At 38.3% G+C, this 24,371-nt stretch overlaps 1 protein-coding gene across 2 annotated transcripts in view; it reads right to left on the bottom strand.

Moving 5' to 3' along the window:
- SUPT3H (SPT3 homolog, SAGA and STAGA complex component) overlaps nucleotides 1–24,371 on the bottom strand; it is a 280,002-nt gene that overhangs the window by 98,124 nt on the left and 157,507 nt on the right. For both annotated transcript variants that reach the window (XM_081322942.1, XM_081322943.1), the window contains exons 4-6: nucleotides 5,075–5,161; nucleotides 4,282–4,372; nucleotides 2,987–3,120 (exon numbers count right to left, since the gene is read on the bottom strand). In XM_081322942.1, the coding sequence (XP_081179068.1) occupies nucleotides 2,987–3,120; nucleotides 4,282–4,372; nucleotides 5,075–5,161 (312 nt within the window). The remainder of the gene's footprint in view (nucleotides 1–2,986; nucleotides 3,121–4,281; nucleotides 4,373–5,074; nucleotides 5,162–24,371) is intronic.

Raw genomic sequence — 24,371 nt, 5'->3', positions numbered from 1 at the left:
TTCCTACCCAGGAGCAAGTGTCTTTTAATTTCTTGGCTGCAGTCCCCCTCTGCGGTCATCTTATAACCCAGGAAAATAAAATCTGTCACTACCTCCATTTCTTCCCCATCTATTTGGATGCCATGATCGTAGTTTTCGTAATGTTGAGAGACTGTTTACTATGTATGGTTAATAATTATTACTATGTTATACGTCTTACAAACAAAAAAAGCAGAGAGAGAAACAAGCAACTAATATAGGTAGAATGTGTCTATGTCCATACAGAAAATCCAAATTTCTGTTAAAAATTTAAGAGGAAAACTGAATGCAAATATGTCAATAAGAATGAACAAAGCTGCCTATATTGTGACCCTTGAGGTTACAAAAGAAAAAAGTAGCAAGGAAAAATTATGCTGTGAAGATTTTAACTAGTACTTCCCAGAATCCAGAGAAAGATTTGGCACCTATACAAATTAGCCTAGGGGCCAGGAAAGCTATATAAATTTAGATATCATTGTGTTGAACATATGGCTAGCTTGATAGAAACTTTTGCTTTGCAGATGTTGCCATTCATCTTCATCCACTGGAAAAAGGAACAATATATAAAGTCTCCAAGTAAGGGTTGCCTTTGTCACAAATCAAATATAATGTAGGAACTGAAAACTACTGTCTTATGATTCTTAGAAAGTAATTATGCATTTGTACTCAGTTCAACTAGATAACGACTCCTAGATAACTATGTCTGAGATAAGAGTCTTATTTGTTTTTTGAAAAGAGCAATGTTGTTATGAAAATGAATTGTTTGGAATAACATCACTTCATCACACATATACTATCTCTTTATCCTTTCAGTTTGCTACCGTAGATGCCGCATAATCACCAGCAGGTCATCCAGTCAATATACGTACAAGAAAGATTGGTCATCTAAAATATGATAATTTAACATGAACCTCATACTCCTTATGTTCCAATCTATATTAAAAAAATTCTATTTGTTGTGCATTAAATATTTTTCTCTTTTGCTTAGTTGAAAAACATTCTTAAAATATTTTAGAAAAATCCTAGCCTTGGGAGAATTGTACAGATTAACAATAAAAAAATATGTATATCTCTATACATCAAACTGTACAGCAATAGTTTACATGAGCTTGTAGATGAAGCCAAAAACATTCAAGAAGTAATTTGGAAGGCCAATATCAAAATAAAAACAAAAAAGTGCTTAATTTAAAGATAAAAACTAGCTAACTTACTCCAATTTTATTTTAAATACGCTGCACTGCAACTGAAATAGCAACTTCCAGAGGTTATAAAATCAGACAATCATTGTTTCTAAACATTTCACATATCTTAGCTCATATATGGATAGCTACATTGAAAATTTACTTCTCATAGCCTTTTTTGGTGGCCATGAATATACTATATCCATATAATTTCAGTTAACCTACAAGCAAGGGATCATGAAAAATAATCTCGAATATCACAATGGAAATAGTGCCATATGGTACATTTACAAGAATAGAAGACATTGCACATACATTATTTGAATGCCAATTATATGCCCCAGCATATAATCTTCTATTTAGAACCTTCAGTGCTAGTCCATGACCATAATAAAGATTGATTAGAACCTTGTATTTAGAACCTATGCATAGATCAGCCTATTGGAACTGCAACAACCAATTGTTCTACTTCCTTCTCTTATATTAAAGTGCTCAGTTGAGAGTTTGTTACATAGGAAAAATTAGAGTCATTTGCAAATGTGATGTCCTTATCAGTATAACAGGATAACGGAATTGGAAGGGATCTTGGAAGTCTTCTAGAACAGGGGTCCCCAACCCCCAGGCTGTGGACTGGCACCATTCCATGGCCTGCCAGGAACTGGGCCGTAAAAGCAAGTGAAGCGCCATCCATGCACGCACAGGATCCAAGCAGCATGTGAAACCATGCCACTTGGTATGCAGAAAAACCATGGAGACGGTCCCTGGCACCCAAGGTTTGGGGGCTGCTGTTCCAGAATATACTTCTGAATATATATTATACACATTGCTCTGTAATTCGGTATATTTATTTATTTATTTATTCAAAAATCTTATAATTATTTTATCCTTTTGTTAGTTGATGCTGTGATTTATCTTGACATGATCAATTGACTAATCAGTAAATTAATTAACAACTATACATGACTGAAAAAAAATGCTAGTCTTGTACTGATCTTAAAAGTGAAGGCAGGGTATTTGTATGAAACATTTCCAACTCAGATGGAAGGATATTTATTTAGCATTTACATGGGAGAAACTTCAGCGATGCTGGTAGTGCACCATGCAACATACAGTCTCCTGTCTCCTTTGCCTTGTTCTGCTAATCCTGACAAGATGGTATTGTCACCTGGCTCTCCTCTCCTTTTCTCACTCTCTGTAGTCTAAATGAGTCATTATTATCATTCAGTCTTGCAGTTTTCTCCTTGCTAGACTCTTCTTGCTAGTTTTGATCAGCCTGCTTAAAAGTAGACAGATTAAAAACCAAAATGGCAACTAACAGTTATTTAGTTATAACATTCAGAATAATTTTTTCTAAGTTTCAATACATTTTCCCCCCTTAATATTTATTTATCTGATTTATCCTAGAGGTAGCCTCATAAAGTTTAAAAGGTAAAAATAAAAAATGATGAAAACATGGGAAGGAACTCCAAAATACTGATGGAAATCTTTTATAAGTGTTTACTTCATGAATCCTGCACAACAATACATTTGGGGCTTGGAAACTATGTTTATTGTTTTGCCTTTTCCTTTAGCATGTATTTTGCCTGGCTAAAGAATTTTCACATTGATCTCACATTTACTGTCTTAAGAAGGTCAGTATTATATGTGGATGAATGCTCTGCGTGAAGAATTCTCCTACAAAGAAAGGGATTGGACTAAATGAATTTAATTTAATTTATTTTAATTTAATCTAATTTTGTAAAGTAAATAGTTTTCATACTTTGTTTAGAAAAAAGGGTGGAATTTACCTCCATTCTCTCTTGCTTCACATCATCTATCTCATCGTCTTCAAACAAGGCCAAGAGCTCCCCAGTCTGATCAATAGAAGTAAGAAAATCTTGAGCAGATTTCTGACGCTTGTTAGTGCTGCTACTGAATTTGTCTGAAAGAGATCAGAGGAGGAAAACAGACAGCTGTTTTGATAGAAAAAAGGGGTTCCATGAAAGCTTCTAAGCAAATGCTGAAATTGAGCCAGCTGAATGAAGAAGACCATTTCAATTTAATTCTCCCTGCAACGACATCCACCATGACTCCTGAAATCTTATATCAGAAAGCTGAGGAGTACCAGTGAACCTGGACCTTTTAGTATACCAAAGACACTCTGATAAGGATAAGTCTAAGGCTCCTTGAAAAAACAGGTATGGTCATGATCTTACCATTACCCATGATCTTACCATTGCCTGATTTCTCCATCTTACCTGCACTGCTTTGACATTCTTAATTTTTTTTAATTAGATCTGAAATCAGTGAAAGAAGAGGGAGAAATCAGCATAAGTGACCCCCATCAATCTCATTTCCAGTGATGGTAAATGTACAGAGAAAGAGGAGGGGGGAGAGAGAGAGACAGAGAGAGACTATAAGCATCTATCCTTCTCTCTTTCTCTTGATTACTCCTTCAATGCATTCAGTAGCCTATATCCCATAAACTTTTCAAACACCAAATGCTTTTTGGTTGTTTGTTTTGCTTTCTTCCTCTCTCCCAATTATTAAGACCTTATTAAGATAAGGTCATTGTCTCATATTGTCCCTTTGCAAATCCATTTGCATTTGCACTAGGATTTTAAAATAGATCCCAGATATCTGGAATTCCATAGAAGTAATTTTTTGGGAAAATGCAACCAAATTCCAGTGATTACATATCTAGTAACTAATTAAAATGGAATTTTTTTTACCAAACATTCATCTTAATTTTAGACAAATTTAAAGAATGATTCTGACAATATTTTTGTAATAAATTAATTAAATTATACTTCAAATTAATTTGAAAATGTAAATTGTAAAATTAAGAAGACTATAAATCAGCACCAGTTCCTTAGCTAAACAATTCTTGATATTAACAGTTCTGGTTATCAAATGTTTGATGGACTAACATTCTGTACTTTTATAAGTAACTGGAATGGAAAAGCCCTGGTTTAATTGACGTTTCCCACTAAATACTGTTTTTCAATGTCTAAAGCTAGCTAGAAGAAGAATATATTTCCATTTGGTACTGTATATTTTGAATATTCCCCATAGAAAGACAAGTTTTCTGGAAGCCTCATACCTTCAAGAAGATCATCTTCATCAATGCCTTTGACAACTTTAGATTTGTAATCGCGGAAGAACATGTATTTAAGTAATCTTCGAAGTTTTTTCTAGTTAAGAAAAAAATGGACATAGACGCTGCCTGCTAACATTAAAAATTCAAGGAGAAATTTAAAGCATTCTAACTGCAATCTTAGATTATATATCCATATTTATATACATAGATTGACGATACTTATTCTACAGAACAGAATGCAGAATTCAGCAAAAACGTTAATTGAAGTTGAAATTCCAAGCATAAGTCTGACCATGCATATCAAATCAAGTGTAACTTTTGTACAGAGATATTCAACATTAGTTTTTCTTGTGTTCATTATACTTTTCATTCAGGTAAACCTTACTTTGCCAGTTCAATAAGCAGACCAGACTGAAAAATAAGGAAGTTTGGATCTAAATTCCTTTTTTGTTCTACTTCAGAAAGAGAAAAGTGTGTGAATAAAAGTCTGTGAGAATAGCATGCTGTAGTCAAGCACCTTTATTTTAATTTCTTAAATTTGGTGATAGCTGAATTTATCTCAAGAGCAAGACAAGCACTCACAGGAGCATATATTACAAATATGGGGTGGGAATGAAATAACTATTTTTTTTCCTTTTCGGTTTTAAAAGTAGAAGGGGCTTTTTGATATTAGAGGGGCAACTGTATTTTATTGGTATAATGGTGACTGAATTGTAATTTTTGAAGTTTCACTTTGGGTAACTAGAGAAAAAACTAATTCACAATTTACAGCATCAGTTAATTTATACTATTGTACCTTATCTTTGCGCATCAAAAAAATGAGATCTTCAGCAGAGATTACTCTAGCACCTCTCATCTGAGACACTTCAGAAGCTTGTTGCAACTGTGAATAAAAAACCAAGATTAGAACTGTTATGGCAATGTGATATTTTGTACAACTATACTTATTTAAAGTAGCCTTAGCAGTACAGGAGAAAAAAACCCCTAACAATGCAGATGTATGACACATCAACTAAATTTAGAATTTAAGGTAATCTAAAATATCAGCAGAATTACAATCTGTACCCTCACCAGCCAGTTTAAGATTTTCATTTTGCTGAATTTATCTTGACAATTGCTATTTCAATCAATCTTTTCTAAATCAACCTGGAATATAAAGACGGTTAGGTCTGATGAACATCTGGAGAATTTCAGAAAATTCTAGTGCTGTTGGCCAGGTTAAAAATAAGGCAAACCAACCTACATACAGTAGGTTGCTGAGAAACAGACCCATGAAGTCATTAGGAGTTGAACTCAACTTGAATGAGGTATTACTTTTTATGGTAAAAAGACTTTATATATTATCTTACAAGTGACATTTCCTCTATGAGGATAATTAAAGGCTCAAACCCAAATGTAACATGATGCTACATTATCTATAAATGCAATTCCGTTTATACGCTTCCATTCCAAGCTAACTCTCTTAACCTCCTATGGTAATATTCATCCTTTTAAAACTTTTTGTATTACCTGAATATTAGGATAGGGATAGCTGCTAATATGCATTACTATGTTAGATCACTAAGGTTTTTTTTCTCAAACCTTTTTTCATTAAGCCAAAAACCTGCTGGACCAGCATATTAATATATATAAAACATCCTTTGAAGTTTAGTATGTATTCACTCTGCTGAACACAAAATTTTCAGTACCATACTTATTCCAACAAAGTATCAATTACTGACATTAAACTAGACCAGCAATCTATATTGATTCTGTCAAGCTACGAGGGCAATTCAGAAATAAATCTCTGTTTGGTTATCAATGACAGACACTTGCAAATACAGAACTATTAGAAAACTACAACGTTACATTACTTTTAGACATAATTGCCATTGAAATTGAGGCACTTGTCCTAAAGTCTTACAAGATTTGAAATTCCTTAGTAGTCACTTGGCTCCAAATCTGGGCTGGGGGGCGGGTGAGCAAAAACATCCCAAGGGAACTGCTTCAAAAGTTCTTGGGTGTGTCTAGCAGTGTGTGGACAAGCATTATCGTGAACCAACACCACACTGGAAGTGGTGCCATAGAAAATCCCGCCAAATGTGAAGAAGTCAAAGGAGTACTGCTAATGAAATTCATGGCATGGTTCGACCATCAATTCAGATGTCTACTGTCAACTTTACGAAAACTCAGATGAGCCATCCATTACAAGTGTCGGGGCATGCTGACCTCTGGTGTGGTGTTGGTTCACGATAATGCTTGCCCACACGTCACTAGATGAACCTAAGAACTTTTGAGGCAGTTCCCTTGGGATGTTTTTGATCATCCCCCACCCAATAGCCCAGATTTGGCGCTGAGCGACTACTATTTGTAAGACGATATGACAAGTGCCTCAATTTGAATGGCGATTATGTCAAAAAGTAATGTTTTCTAATGTGCATAATAAAAGTTCTGTATCTGTGTCTCTCATTGATAACCAAATGGAGATTTATTTCTGAATTGTCCTTGTATATTGACTCTGAGATGAAAAATTGCAAAGTAGGTACTCTTTACAATTCAAACGACTGGTTCTGTTTTAAATCTTGCAGCAAGGTATCCAGGAGGAGGAGGAGGAGGAGGAGGAGGAGGAGGAGGAGGAGGAGGAGGAGGAGGAGGAGGAGGAGGAGGAGGAGGAGGAGGAGGAGGAGGAGGATAGCAACTGTATATATGTTGTGCCAGTTTCTAATCTGTTTCTATCTCACAGACTAACACAAAGGTAGAAATAGCTGCTCCTGGAGTGTTTAGGACCTAATCTGATGGCTTTTTTGCCTATTATATTCTTTTTTCTTGTTGGTTATTTTAGTTTTCTTTTCTGGTTAGCAATGGCAGGTGTTATGACAAGCATCGAACAACTTAGTGATTGGTGGTATTGATCATTAGTGGGAAGAGGCCAACTGTTGTAAACTGGTAATTCTACACCATAATCTTTCCATGGTAAGAATCTTGTCCAGAAACTGATACTGATGCTCTAGTTCTTCTTATTCAGTTGTCTTTCAGTGGAAGATGATTTCATTATAGATTGTAGTGTTCCATTTCAAACTTCTATGAATGGATTAGAAAAGGGTCAGTGAAAGGGATTAAGTGATAGCCCTGGTTTATACTGAAATTTTATACTAATCTACTATGAACAAAAGAAACAAAACTAATAGAGCCATCATGCATATTGATCCTTGGTACCCAGATCAAAAAATGGAATTTCCTTGGGATTTAAGACGCATGTTAAGAACTGGTGTTTATAAGATTTATGCAAAACAGTAAGCACTGAAATATGTTACACACAATCTACCGCTAAACTAAGATTCTGCAGCTCTTTCTATTTTACTTCTAGGTTTCCTAATGCATGAATTTGGTGGTAATTTCTACACTGACATTTATTTTCCTAGTTCTGCCATCTTTTTCCTCTTTACTTAAATGAACTTTGCCTGGTTATGAAGAAGTCCATATAGACATAACTCTAGCTAGCAATTGTATACTTTTGTGTTTGTATTCTCAGAAATATGCCATAATGATACGACTGGACCTTTAAGAACCTTTTAACACTCTAGCAAAATAAAGTTGTTTGTAGAAATAAATAAAATTATTTTTTAAAAAAATATTTTTTTAAAAAAATAATTAATACTCAAAATTACTACATATATAGAAAAAATATATAAACATATACTTTCTGGAAGCCCTGGTGTATGATAGATGCAGGCCAAAGAATTAGATACTAACGAGAAAAATACCTTACATTGTTTTTTTCATTTGAAATATAAGATAAAGCTTACATTTATAAATACATACGCACACGCACATACATCTGAGAACAGATGGAAGAAATTTTAATTTTCATATGCCATATTAGCAATAGTTTTACTCTAATATTGGCTGAAGAAGGATATTATTAATGTGAGATTTAATGTTGCTTCTCCTGCAATTTGAAATAGGACTATTCAGCAGTTAAAACAGTAGCTGTTTCTAATATGCAGGGGGGAGGTAGTTTTTACTTTTGGCAAGTATTCAGCAGGAAAAAGATTTTGTCAATAAATCATAATACTGGACTGCATTCCCCCCCTCCAACTCTAATCACATGCACACAAAATGTGAACTGTATCTGGTAGGCACAACACAAAACATACTGCTTTAAAAAGCTTCACGTTTTTTTCTTTGAAATGCTCAGGAGGGCTTTTGCAGTTACAAAGACGAGAGAATTTTCAGGAATTCAGAAGTCATAGTAACATAATCTGACTTAAAACTGAACTGGAAAATATAAGAATGTGAAAAATGATAGTTCTATTTTTTTGGCAGAGGAAAGTAGCTTCTTATTCTGATTAGTTTAAGGAGACACAAGGTACTTATGTTTCCAGCATAAAATACAGAAAAGCTGGGTAACATTATAATACAAAGAACGGGATGAATACCTCATTGGTGTAATTTGGATGAACTCAGTGGACTTATATCGAGGCATGCATTTACTCAATATATTTAATAACTGCTTAGAAAATTGATGTTAGTGTGCTGTTAATATAATACATCTTTTTCAAATTTTGTATGGACTTAGAGAATTCTTTTGAACAAAACAGCTAATGTTATGTCAGCCTCTATTGAATAGAAGACAAACAATTTTAACGGAATAGAGCCACAATTCAGTAATAACCTAAGTTAATGGTTGACCACTACTTCAAGCTAATATGATTATATCCAAGTGTACTAATCAATTCCATTAAAATAAATAAATAAAAACCAGTAGTTAAATGATCTAAAGACACTTAAAATACTCTTAGACATGAAACAGAAACAAAATGCACTACAAAGGTATTAATATCTACTTGATGGAAATGACTGATGATGCTTTTAAATCAATAAAGGCAGATGGCTAATATGTATAGCTATTTAATAGTCAAAAAATGAAATACTGATCAAGGATCAACTATTCTGTCTTGAAGTCTATTTACTACTCTTCCAGGATGCTGTTCTGTACCAGTCAGTCTAATAGGAAACTAACAGAGCACTCTTATTTGCAATCTTTTTCTAGCATAGCCAAAAGAGCAGGATGTAACCTCATTTTCTTTCATAAGAAAGAAGATCATTCTTAGTTCTGAAATGTTTCAGACCAACCCATCTCCCCAAATTAAGCAAATTTACATCAGTTTAATGGTGTAAATGTATAGCATACGGAACAAAGTATTTACTGTTACAAACATAAATGTTGAAAATTTGTCTGCATTGTCAGATATAAAAAGACTTCAGAGCAGTGTTCCTCAACCTCAACAACTTTAAGAATTTTAACTCTCAGGATTCCTCAGTTTGCATGTGTCAGACCTGCCCCAGTCTGATCCCTTAGGGAAGAAAAACTCTCAACTCCATTTGGTTGAAGTGAAAGGTACTTTTACTAAGAGATGCTGACTGCAAGTAGAGTAAGGCGGAATCTAAAGTTCCCACACATCAATACAAAACTAACCCCTTGGTTACCCCAGCCCTCTCCCCATGGTCCATCAATGTATAGCCAATCCGGCACAGCCAAGATGTTTTGGGAAGGGCTGAGGTGTTTAGGCTGGTGAAATTCCATTCTCAGGACAACAGCCTTGACAATATTAGGCACGAACCAGATTCCAAAATGCTCTGTTCTTCCTCAACTGTCAATCCCCCCTCCCAATTTCCCACCATAGAGGTATAGTTTTATTGCCCATTTGTTCCCCTAACCCTTCCCCCAACTAGTTTACTAATGGCAGGACACCAGTGAGATGTTAATCCGAAGGTGGTGGATCTGGCAGCATGTTAAAGTACAAACATCTTAAAGTTACTGAGGGTTGAGAAATGCTGCATTAGAGTGTAACTCAAAGTTACATGCATATTGGTCTGTATGTAATTAAACAGATATGTAGCTCAATGAAAGAACTCCAACTGGAAAAAAAAACTATTAGGAAATAGAACAGCTTTATCTGCTTTCTGGACTAAAACAATCATTTCTAATTGCAATATAGTCCAAGATAGTTTAAAACAATAAGGAAACCACCTGATTATATCTTTATTAGGTTTGCTTAGAACATAAAAATAAACGCAACCCTCAGATTGCAACTTTATGTTATTATTATGTCTAAATTATGAATTTTTTTTCAAAAATGAATAAAATTATGAACACCTGCACAACATCATTTTCAGCAAGAGCTCCTTGTGGATTTTTTCTATTTTGTGTATAAGAAAGAAAACATAAGCCATCCTAAAACTTTGAAGACATGATTGGAGCATAACATTTCAGGCTCTAATCACAATTTTTAAAATCGGTGAAGAACTGGGAAAAAGGGTTAAAATCATCAGTATATTTTTTAGTTCAATCCAATGATGTTATCCAATAACATCAAAATGGATGCTCCTTCCAGTACTCCAAAATTGTTCCAGAGTAAGGATATGCAAAACATTTTAACGTTATATCAGCAGTTTTGATTGTTTGAAGCAATTTTAGTATGTACTAATTAGCCTTTCTGAGCAAAAAAACATTATTATGATTTGGAGGCTTCTGATTGCTACTATTGGATTGTTGACTTGTGGCATTTGATTGAGTGACCTATTTGTAGTCTTTGTCCAGACTAGACAGTCCAAGCAGTCAGGAATGGCCATGCTGCTGTTGGCTGAGACAGAACGGGCAAATAGAAGAGGGAAACACTGAAGGAAAAGCAGAAGTGAAGTTAATGGCCATACAGTAGAACCTTGTTTGCACTTACACATCTACCAGGCCAAATATTTATGCATATTTATAGATTTACATCCTGCTGGAAAAAAACATGGTTTACAGCAGTTTACTTACACAAATAAAACTAAAAAAGCTGAAAAACCAAAATATATTTTTTGTTTTAGTCTATTGTGATGTATTTTATCACATCTCTTCTGTTGTATTGTATTTCTGTTAGAGTATTCTATTTATTTCACCAATAAAATCTTTAATTAAAATTGGAATTAAAACACCACAGAATGAAATCCAAGTCAATATAAAATAAATAACAAATAATATTAATAGGATAATAAAACATCAGAAAGGATAACCATTGTGTCAGCCCTAAAGTATATGGCAGCAAAGTATAACTTGAAGGCCCTCCAGAAGTGTTTCTGTTTAACCCACCTTCCAGGAGGACTCATGGGAAAGTGAAAGCTGGGCTTCTGTGGGCCAGACGTTCTTGTGTGGGGGAACTGGATAAGCCTCTCTCTGAGACCTCACTCATATCTATGGAGAACATTGCAGAGGACTGGCCAGTATCATTTGGAAAAGGCAGTCTTGAAGATACCTAGGAGCTAAGCTATGTAGGGCTTTGTAGGTTAAAGGTAGTTCTTTAAGTTGGACTCAGAAACTTACTGGAAGCCAAAACAATCCCGGCAATAGAGGCATAATATGGTTCTACCAGTTCTCAGCTGCCAATATGTGGGATTCTACATAGTCTATCAACTACTATTTCTAAATAGCCTTCAAAGACAATCTCATGTAAGTTACAAACAAGCTTCAATCCAGCAGGCTAGATTTAAGAGGTGTTCATGAATTCAAGAATTTCTGATGAATAGGATGTTTTGTAAAAAAAAAAAAAAACTAGGAAGTCATTCTTAGACTTCTACTGCTTTTGATGTACCCAATCAGTGTTTTTCTTCCATCTCTTTCTCCAGTCTCCTGGAGTAACTATCTTTTGGCTAGGAAAAACTCTTTCCATCTACTCCTTGTTCTACCAATGGGTAAAACTTGTATCAGGCGGTTTACATCTGACAACATGAGACCTAATTTTCAATTAGTAGATAGGTATTTGTTCATACAGTTGGGAAGATACAATCAGAGCTTACTGTATGTAGGTAGACATTTGGGTATTCCATTTGTGTTTTAGGATTTATTTGGGGGAAGACAACCCAAAGTTGTGTGTCTGCTTGTATTAACTGTGCTTTGTGAACAAATATTGCTAACGTTACTAAGGCTGAGAAGATGCAAACATGTTAGTAAAGATATTAACTATACTATATGTTGGGCTTTGATGCATGCATGTTCTCTGGGCAAGTCTTCTTTTTATTTTGTTGCCCTTATAATTATGTTATACCAACAGACATCCTCTTTTTTCTGATTCTTTTTGGAGCTAGGCATAAAACATTAGCAAGAAATAATCCAGTTGCTTTGATTTGTTTTCGCCTCTTGCCTTGTAGGCAGGCTAAACAAAAAGCACATTTGATCTTGCTAACTACTTTGAGTAGCTATCCCTACAGAGAATATTTTTTAATAAAATCATAGGAATATAAAGGAATAATATGACCATCTGTTTTGTTTTTCAGAGGCCAATGCCCACGTGGAAAATAAACAAAGATGACCTTGATGGAGATAGGCAAGTACTTTTGGCTAAGTAAAATGAGCTAAAGCACTTTTTAAGTCCAAAATGTCCAGAAAACATTCTGAAGCAGCTCGGACAGACACCTCCCTAGTTCACGGAATCTGTGACTATAGATACAGAATCCATTTATATCATATTCATAAATGGAATGTTTCAAACATATCCCATGGATTCTGCCATCTCCCGAAGAGAAGAGGATAGATGTGTATTGAACCGGCAATAGGCATTTCAAAGGAAAGGAGAAGCCTTTTGAACTGGGGAAACAAAAGGGGGGCTAGCATCTGGTTTTTGTCACGGTAGACAGCAATAAACAAAAGGATCCTAACTTCCTTTTTCCCACGAGATGGATGATACGAGAGGAAGGATGGGGGACTGACCAAATGGGGATTAAGGGGGGGTTAAACCGGGAACTCTTTATAAGGGTTTACATCGTGGAAATATTAAGCCCTGTCTCATTTCCTACAACCAAGCATGTCATAGTAAAGATTCCTTTTGGACTAATAATTTGACTCCAAGAGTTTTTGTCTTCCTAAGACGTGGTTTGGGGTGGGTCCTGACATTAGACAGGGCTTGCAACGAAAGTCAACCCGGGAAGAAGAACCTTACTGGGGGACTTTGCAAATAAATATGATGTCTGACGATGAAGCAAGAAGGGAAGGAAGCCCCACGGAGAAGGAGCCTTCCTCCCAGCTGAACTCCCAGAAACATTGGGAAGCTGAAGCATCATATTCCTCCTAGGAGGAAACGGCGGAGCAGCACGAACAAAAACCCCGGTGGTCGATGGGCGTTGGAAGGAAAAGTGAGTGGGAAAAGGCTTCGAGAGAAGTGACCCTGAGACGGAGCGACCACCAACCGGAATGGAAACAAGAGATGGAGAACTCCTTGCACGCCAGTGAGGAAGAGCGGATTCTGGAAAAAGCTATTGACTTGATGAAAACAACCCTGAGCTCACTAAGGGAGGAGAGAGCTGGAAACCACAACACCTGGGGTCGCAACTGGAGGGGTAACAGAAGGGATCCAACACCTGAAACCCCAGGGCTGTCCAATGGAACAGGAGCCGCTGACTCAGCGGTACCCACCCCCCCCAGACCCACAGATGGGGATCGAGATGAGGAGCGATACACTCTGCGGCGCAGACAACGATCCAGCCAAAGATTCCCACCCCTGGAAGCAAAATTCAAGGGGGAGCCATCACAACTGGGATTTTTCCTAACCCAAGTCCTCAGCTACATGGAAGAGTACGGACGGGACATCCCCAGTGACAAAACACGCATCCGAATTGTGCAATCTGCCCTGGATGGGACGGCTGCAGACTGGGTGGTGAACCTGCATGACTCCAACGCCCCAGAACTCAACGACTTCAACCGATTCATGTCATCCTTGAGGCGACGATTCGAGGACCCTTTGGCTGACCGGAAGGCCCGGGAGAGAATCAAGACGGTGAGGCAGGGCAGGAGAACAGTGGCCGAATATACCCAAGAATTCCGAGCCATCGCCAGCAAGCTGAACTGGCCAGAAGACATCCTCCTCAGCCATTTCAAAGACGGTCTAAACTACGACCTGTATGACGCTTGCCTGCCTCGGGGAGACCCCTACCATCTCGATGACTGGTATGTCCTGGCAGAGGAAGTGGAAATAGACCTATTGAAAAGACAACGCAGAGGAAAACCATGGGGCCGCCCGCCACTCGAGCAAACACGTGAGGGGGAAAACCCACCGGCCACGGCTAAAAAATCAAAGGGATGTTTCGATTGCGGGAGAGAGGGCCACCGTGCTGCAGAATGTCGTTCGAAAGCCCCTCCACGCAAAACAGAGGCACCATCTTCCAAAAAGCTGGGGAAGTCTCAAGGCAACCCAAAAGAATCTTCCATGAAGGGGACAGAGGCTGTAGAGTCCACAATTCCTGCCAAAACCTGGGATTGGACTCCGGCCTACACTGCAGGGGCGGTGGACATCTCGGAAGACAGCTCAGAGGGAGAACCTTTGGTAAGTGGACCTCTTCCACCCATACTTAAGACAGTGACTATATTAGCTTCCTCTGCACCAAAAGCCAATGAAATAAAAGCTCTGATAGACTCTGGCTGCATCCGCTGCCTCATCAGCCCAACGCTGGTGGAGGAACTGAGCATCCCAGTGAGGAGGCTAAAACAACCAATCTCTTTCAGTCAATTAGACGGGTCTATAGCAGGGGGGGGACCAGCTACCCTAGCCACTCTACCACTCCACATGTCCCTGGGGTCCCATGAGGAAGACATAACGTTTATAGTGGCCCCAGGCATGGAATGCCCAATGATTTTAGGACTGGAATGGCTGAAGAAATGGAACCCCGGGATAAACTGGAGGACTGCAGAACTCAACTTCCCAAAAGGGGAACAGGAAAACGTAAAATCCCCAAACACCCCCCCAACCCAGAGGGAGGAAACAGCAGCAGTGGAGGAAGAGAAGGGGCTAACAGGGATACCGAAGGAATACAGGGACCTGGCTGAGGTTTTCAGTGAGGAAAGAGCAGATGAGCTCCCCCCCACCGCCCCACAGACTGCACCATAGAATTCAAACCTGGAGCAAAACTCCCAAAACCCAGGATGTATGCCATGAGCCCAAGGGAAATGGCAGAAATGGAAAGATTCATAAAGAAAAACTTAGAAAGAGGATTTATTGAGCCCGCCAAACCCAAAGTAGCCGCCCCGGTTCTGTTCAGGGAGAAGAAGGATGGGTCGTTTCGTTTGGTTGTGGATTACCGAAACCTAAATACAATTAGTGAATGTAATCTGTACCCCCTTCCCCTAATGAAGGATATGCTATCCCACCTATCGAAAGGAAAGATTTTTACCAAACTAGACCTGAGGGAAGCATACTACCGTATTAGGATTAAGGAAGGAGACGAATGGAAAACTGCATTCAACTGCCCAATGGGGTGCTATCAATTCAAAGTATTGCCATTTGGACTGCAAGGGGCCCCCGCAGTCTTTATGCAATTAATTAATGACGTACTGAGAGAGCACCTATATAAGGGGGTCCTGGTTTACCTCGATGACATCCTTATCTTCACAGAAACCAAAGAGGAACATATCAAACTAGTCAGAGCAGTCCTGAAGAAATTGCGAGCTGCCCATTTATATGCTAAATTATTGAAGTGTGAATTCCATCAGGAAAAAATCGACTACCTGGGATATCGCATATCCCCAGAGGGCATCGAAATGGACCCAGAGAAGGTCAGGGCAGTACTAGAGTGGCCACCCCCCCGCACACGGAAGCAATTGCAAAGTTTCCTGGGGTTTGCAAATTTCTACCGCCAATTCATCCCTGCATTTGGCCAAATAGCCATGCCCCTCACAAATTTGTTGAAAACGAAGGGGGGGTCACCCGTGAAACCCAGCCAGCCTCTAAAATGGTCAATGGAATGTCAAGCAGCATTTGAGAGGCTAAAGAGACTCTTTTCTGCGGAACCTGTACTTAAACACCCAGATCCCAACAAACCTTTTGTAATACAGGCAGATGTGAGCGACGTAGCAGTCGGAGCCGTATTACTACAGGAAAATGATGAGGGGGCATTGCAACCTTGCGCATATACATCCAGGAAACTTACAGAAACTGAACAACGATGGCCAATATGGGAGAAGGAAGCATTCTCATTAAGGTGGTCAATATAACAGCACAAGAGTTACTAACTTTAAACCACTTGTACCGGAACAACAACTGGCAGCACCAGTCACCACCAGGGCACAAGAAAAAATGAAGCCGAAGGTAGATAGCCAAACTGGAATAGAATTCAGGAAATCTTTGGAAAGTGATGAATGGTTCCAGAAAAATAAACATGTGTGCACAATTAAAGATGGACTGCCATGGGTGGGGGAGAAGCTATATATACCGGCCACACAGAGAATCAATTTCATGCAACTGTGCCATGATACAAAATCAGCAGGACACTTTGGCTTTGTAAAAACCTTACATTTAACTAAAAGGCAATTTTGGTGGCCATCTATGAAAAAGGACATAGAAAGCTATGTGGGTAGTTGTCAAATTTGCGCAATGGCCAAGAGGTTACAAGGGAAATCGCCAGGACTGTTACAACCAGTGGCGAATCCCTCAGCCCCATGGAAAGAAATAGCCATGGATTTTATTGTGGAACTACCAGAAAGCAACGGAAACACCGTTATCTGGACTGTTACTGATCTGTTCTCTAAGCAAGTCCATTTCATACCTTGCCCAAAAATTCCAACTGCAAAAGCATTAGCAAAACTTTTTGTACAACATATTTACAGATTGCATGGGGCACCACAACGCATCATATCTGACAGGGGGGTGCAATTTACCTCAGCATTCTGGAAGGAATTTTTATCTCTGTTAGGAACTACCCAAGGACTGACATCTAGTCATCACCCTCAGGGTAATGGGCAAGCGGAAAGGGCTAACTCTGTACTTGAGCAATATTTAAGATGTTATGTACATTTTCAGCAGAACAATTGGACAGACCTGCTGCCTTTCGCAGAAGTGGCATATAACAACGCAATTCACTCCAGCACAGGTTACACTCCTTTTCAAGTAGCCACAGGCCAGAGCTTCAACCCCATACCTGATCTAACCCCAAAAGAACCGGTAATTCCAGAACTAAAGGAATGGATTGCTCAGTTACAATACACCTGGCCTATTGTCAGAAAAGCATTAACAGAGGCTAGATTAGCACACAAGACACAGGCAGACAAGAAAAGATCTGATCCCACACCGTTCAAGGTGGGAGAGATGGTATATCTGTCTACAAAATACCTTAAGTCTCTCCAACCCTGTAAAAAACTAGGACCAAAATACATTGGACCTTTTCCAATTAAAAGAATCATAAACCCAGTAACAGTTGAATTAGAACTGCCTAAAAATCTTAGACAAATACACCCAATCTTTCACTGCAGTCTAATAAAGAGAGAACAACAATCTCCCCTACGAACAAAAATTCCACCACCACCACCTCCCATCATGGTGGAAGGAGAACAACATTTCGAGGTGAAGGAAATTCTGGATTCCAGGAAACATCATGGAACAACTCAATATCTAGTGGCTTGGAAACACCTCCCCTCGTCAGAAAATGAATGGGTCAGCAAACACCACGTTAAAGCACCAAAGCTGCTTAAGAGATTTCATACAGAATATCCAAACAAACCGAGTTAACATTTACACATGTTTTTTTTTCTTATCTTTTCTTTTCTCCCCCTACAGATGGACACATCTTTCTTCTAAGGAGAGCGGACTGTCAGAATCCATTTATATCATATTCATAAATGGAATGTTTCAAACATATCCCATGGATTCTGCCATCTCCCGAAGAGAAGAGGATAGATGTGTATTGAACCGGCAATAGGCATTTCAAAGGAAAGGAGAAGCCTTTTGAACTGGGGAAACAAAAGGGGGGCTAGCATCTGGTTTTTGTCACGGTAGACAGCAATAAACAAAAGGATCCTAACTTCCTTTTTCCCACGAGATGGATGATACGAGAGGAAGGATGGGGGACTGACCAAATGGGGATTAAGGGGGGGTTAAACCGGGAACTCTTTATAAGGGTTTACATCGTGGAAATATTAAGCCCTGTCTCATTTCCTACAACCAAGCATGTCATAGTAAAGATTCCTTTTGGACTAATAATTTGACTCCAAGAGTTTTTGTCTTCCTAAGACGTGGTTTGGGGTGGGTCCTGACACACAATCAAATTTGCAAAATTTTGTTACTGTAGCCCATTTTAATAAAAGTACTCAAAATAACAGGTTAATTGACACAATCAGCAAATTCTACACAAGACACCTATAGTGGAAATATCAGGATTGGCTGGAAGAAAACATATTTGTAAAGGAACAAGTTGGCTTTAGAAAAAGCTGATTCACCTAGTTCTCCATCATGTCACTGAAAATACTCCCCCTGCAACATAGCCTCCCTTTATTGTCACAGACTTCAAAGTAACATTTGATTCTATATCCTGAACTAAATTTTATTAAAAAAACAACAATTGGAGGCCTCCTCAATTGACCCATGTCTACTTCATTTAATACTATGCTACTTGAAGGCACCTCACTCAAAGTAAGATATAACCACCAGGGCCCTCTCACCAGTGCCACTATAACTGAGAAAGGCATCAAGCAAGGGATCAACCCATCTAATACTCCTACTCTAAAATTCTTTTAGACTTTTTATATATACTTTCTGTTTTGATACATTTATGCAACTTTTTCCAGTTTTTATTTGGTGCATCTTTTATGCTTTTTAATTGACCATATCCCACACTCCTTATGCTGGTGTATGACCATAATAAAGATATGATTATAGTAGCCTATGGAGATATACTTGCATGAACAAAAATATTCTCTCTGCAGCAACTTGTACTGTTTGTTTTACTGAAATGCAGAAATATTTTCTTGCTACTGAAGCTTCCGTTTACTCATCAATACCTGGAGGAGTGACTTTATGTGCATGATGTTAAAAATAATACTATTATTAGAAATAATATGCTGTTAGAAATGATACATCGTATCACTGTATCATAAATGTTAATTATAGAAATTAACATCTCAAATTTAAATATATCTGTTAAAAATCTTGCATTATAATTTTAGAAATAACATTATAAATAAATAATTGGGATATTTGGCTCTATCCCATCCCTGTGTTTACTCATGTCTGAATAAGCCTATAATTTCCTACAAAATGCTATTAACATACCCCTAACTGAGATGTGGGAAATGGAAGCCAAGCATGGCATGATGCCTCAGCATTCAAGCTTGTGCATTTCCCTACTTACTTTTAATAGAGGTTGAAGCATGGAACAGTTCTCTAAGGAACAACAATTCTAGCTACTCATACTTAAAATAATTTTAATAAGACATTTCCAACAGGTAAAATTAGGAACAGTTATTTATAAACGATGAGAACTACAAACAAATCCTCATGTTCTGATCTATATAAACACGGACCTTCAGAGTCACAAAGACATATTAGTAGAAGATCTCAATGTCACACATTGAACTGAACATTTATAAACAAGAAGAAATGCATCTTTGACAAACATTCTAATATATGTACAAAGAGCAGAGATCAAATAAGCAAACTGCCAAAGTTTGGCCTTAACTTTGTTCAAAGGGACAAATATAGATAGTATTTCCCGAAACCATATTTAACCGGAAACAACCAATGAATGATACAATATTTCCTTGTTTTGTGATATTCGAGAACATTTTTGAAGTGTATACACAGGACAAAATTTGCATTATTCCGAGACAGTCAGTAAATGTCTTTCTGATGGCTATAACTCATGTTAGATGGCAATTACATGCTATATTATAAGCTTATGAAAATACTTCCTTTGTTACTGTAGAGAGTAGCATTTATTCAAAACGCCATGCTATAATTGCTTATATAAGGAAACTACATATTGCCTTACCAAATTAAATGCAAAAAAGATAAGCTACCTGTTTTCCTGATAGTGATGACCTTGTCCTTTCAGAAAGCAGATAGTGGCATATTTCCAGTAGCAGTAGTAATGTGTGAGATAATAAACTTTTCTGATTTCTAATTATCAAAAATATATAACCTTGGACAAACTAGATAACATACAACTTGGATTCAGAACTTGAGGTCTTCATGAATATAATACGAAGTCTGACAAGATGGAGACTTTCTCACAGGAGCCAGAAGTTCATTTTACTGTTTCAGGCAACTTTTTTTTAAAAAAAAAGTATCAAAAGTTGCTTTTAGACACGCAGAGAACAAATCCTTAGTTCTGAGCATGGTGCGGCATCAAATACGTGGATGAACTACTACACCAAGAGATCCCCATGTTGAAAATGTGTATCTATAAAGGTTTGGTCACTAAAGCAAACCCAAACTTTGTGGAAAAGTAAAGTTAAAAGAAAGTATTACTAACAATATAGCTATAGGGCTAGAAATATTTCTATTTTTAAAAAATAAAATGCAGTTAAATTGATAAATATATTTGAAAGCAAACATGGAAACATACTGTATTGGCCAAAAGAAAAAGATTAATTTATATTCCTATATATAAAAAAAGAGTAGCACAACTGTTTAAGAGTTGTATTTTTCTTATATGCTAGTAAGATAACGCACAGGATTTTGCAATAGGTGGAACAAAGATCAGGGTCATGACTTGAGCTTTCTCACAGAATCATGGCTGTTGGAGTAATAGTGGAAGGAAACTTTTTACTTGGCTTAGGCTGGTAGGTCACTTATGAGCTTTGGAGATGAGAGCTTATGCTGTTGTCACCGCATGGCATAACTACTGCAGCATGCTCCATGTGGACTGCCTTGGAAGACACCTCAAGCTATTAATTGGCACAAGATGCAGAGCCCAGAATCCTACCAGGATAACGCCTATTATATAATCATTGCATTGATGTCAGTAAACCTCAGGATCCAATTCAAAGTATTGGCTACTACTATTAAATTATAGTAGAGTACCAGATAAACATCAGGAACCACCTAATCAAAATAGAATATAGAATAATAAGGTTGGAGGTCTTCTTGTCCAACCTCCTGCTCAAGCAGGGAACCTTAAACTACTTCAGACAAATGGCTGTCTTCTTGAAAACCTCCAGTGATGGAGTACTCACAACATCCATAGTTAAACCTGATTCTTCCACCTTTGTAAGAGCATCAAGGGAAGGTTTGCTCAAAGTCCAATCCTTGCTTGAGGTAGAAGGGTCATTTGCAGATCACAGAAAACAGGCCTTCTCAGTAGCTGCCTCAATAATGTGGAACATGCTGATGGTTGAGATGTGGCTCATCCCTTCAGCCTTGGCATTCTGGAGAGCTTCAAAGTTTCTCCTTTCTAAAGCAGGGATTGATTTTGAGTTAATGGTGATTAGGTAACTGTGTTTTAATTACATTGTGCTGGTTCAAGTCAGGTAAATTCACCTTTAAGAATTATTTTTTATTGTTACCACCTAGAGTTGATTAGTGCAGTATAAAAAGGTAAAAAAATAAGCTCTTCTCCCCATGAATGAATGAATGTATTATGCGTATAAACACATACACCCAGTATCACCCATTGTTTGAAAAGGGCACACAACTGATTATCACAATTAAAAGGTGTTTTAAATTTATTTTTATAGCATAGAATAAATACTAAAATTGCATTGCAACACTGGATCAGTGTACCATTAATACAAAAACAAAATATTCCACTTTTTATCTAAGAATACCGCCTTCAAATGAACTTGCACAACAGAACAGAGTATTGTGAAAAACACTGCCAAATGAGATACAATTGGATGAAAATAAAGCTGAAATGTTTATATGAAAGATTAGCAATGTCCTTGGCCATTTGCCTTACATGGTATTATAAGCAAAATATGATTTTTCTCAGAGAACATTGACTACAAACAACACTGTTAATCATTTCGAAAACATTTTCTGAATTTCAAAATATTTTCCTTAGAGAATCTTGTCACGTTTTGTTTCAATAGACACATATAAGAGATAATGGCATGTTTGTGAGTTTTGAGGTAGACTTGAAATACTAACAAAATAATATTTATTAACCCATGTACCTAAATTCAGATTTCAGAAGTAGATGTTTTAGTGCACAAATCTAAGCCAGTATAAGAAAACTGTCACAAAATTCATATACAGAGGACTGTAATTTAATCTCTCTATCCCTACAATAGGAGCTACAAGTACAGGTATTTTTATTTTTAGTCTTCTCTGTTAGAATTCCCAATGGTGCATCTGTATTTTGCCCCATTCACATCCTAACATTTAAAAAAGCAACAGTTGAGAGAGGGAGAAGGTAAAAATCAGGATTATGAGAAAAGAACATTTTCGTGTCTGAAAAAGCAAATTCTCCTTTAAAAATATCTTAATAATCATCCCATTTGTTTTGCATTTCTTTGCTTATTTTGCTATCTAATTTATACTTGTGATGCTGTTGGCATGCCAGTTTTCAGTGCAACATAAAATCGACATCAGCAATTAGCATCAATTATTAATTGTATTGAATAAAACAACAGAATCATAAATAATATCAATATAAGCACAATCAACTATGTATTTAAAATATGGAATGTTTCATAAATTTGCATGAATATACATATATAAATACCATTCTTCATATCTTCAATTAAAAACAATGAAAGGTAGTGGAACTGGGGGAAAATCCTGGAAAACGGGTACTTATTTAAATTAGGCTTTAGATATGAACCATGTCATGGAAACCTAACTGTATTTAATTAGAAATGGCAATTTGATGGAGAGGATTTCAAAGCAAATGAACCACAAACCAATATTTAAATATGTGACAGTTCAGTGTAACTTCTTCATACAAGCCTTTATGATGACTATGTCATACAAAATGTTACAATCAGTAACTAAACATTTCTTTGACATGTCTGCGCTGTTTAATTTAATACATCTTTCATGTTAATTTTTAAAAGAATATGATTTTGTTTCAATGTTTACATTTTCTGGGGCCACTAAAATGTGCTTTCTGAAGCACACTGCACAAATAAATCAGCAATTATTTCATAGATAGATAGATAGATAGATAGATAGATAGATAGATAGATAGATAGATAGATAGATAGACAGATAGATAATCAGCAGTAGTAAATTCCACTGCCAAATCAGTAAAGTGCTACATTTACTTCTGCTTTAAATAAACAATATACCGTATATACTTGAGTATAAGCCGACTCGAGTATAAGCCGAGACCCCCAATTTCACCCCCAAAAACTGGAAAAAGTTATTGACTCGAGTATAAGCCGATCCGCCGTTCTGCAAGCCTCTGCCGCCAGCAGAGGCTCGATCCGCCATTTTGCAAGCCTGAATACACAGGAATACCCTGTGTGGCCGCGGCTCGTCGGCAGGTCTCCGTTCCTCCTGCCGACCTTTGGGGAGGTTTGGGCGCCTCCCCAAACCTCCCCAAACCTCGGCAGGTCTCCGTTCCTCCTGCCGACCTTTGGGGAGGTTTGGGCGCCTCCCCAAACCTCCCCAAACCTCGGCAGGTCTCCGTTCCTCCTGCCGACCTTTGGGGAGGTTTGGGCGCCTCCCCAAACCTCGGCAGGTCTCCGTTCCTCCTGCCGACCTTTGGGGAGGTTTGGGCGCCTCCCCAAACCTCGGCAGGTCTCCGTTCCTCCTGCCGACCTTTGGGGAGGTTTGGGCGCCTCCCCAAACCTCCCCAAACCTCGGCAGGTCTCCGTTCCTCCTGCCGACCTTTGGGGAGGTTTGGGCACCTCCCCAAACCTCGGCAGGTCTCCGTTCCTCCTGCCGACCTTTGGGGAGGTTTGGGCGCCTCCCCAAACCTCGGCAGGTCTCCGTTCCTCCTGCCGACCTTTGGGGAGGTTTGGGCGCCTCCCCAAACCTCCCCAAACCTCGGCAGGTCTCCGTTCCTCCTGCCGACCTTTGGGGAGGTTTGGGCGCCTCCCCAAACCTCCCCAAACCTCGGCAGGTCTCCGTTCCTCCGCGCAGACCTGCCGACCTTTGGGGAGGTTTCGGCGCCTCCCCAAACCTCGGCAGGTCTCCGTTCCTCCTGCTGACCTTTGGGGAGGTTTGGGCGCCTCCCCAAACCTCCCCAAACCTCGGCAGGTCTCCGTTCCTCCTGCCGACCTTTGGGGAGGTTTGGGCGCCTCCCCAAACCTCCCCAAACCTCTGCAGGTCTCCGTTCCTCCGCGCAGACCTGCCGACCTTTGGGGAGGTTTGGGCGCCTCCCCAAACCTCGGCAGGTCTCCGTTCCTCCTGCCGACCTTTGGGGAG

This window comes from Vipera berus, assembly GCF_964194415.1.
Source record: "Vipera berus genome assembly, chromosome: 1".
Lineage (NCBI taxonomy): Eukaryota > Metazoa > Chordata > Lepidosauria > Squamata > Viperidae > Vipera > Vipera berus.
This window is presented reverse-complemented; position numbering and strand designations above follow the sequence as displayed.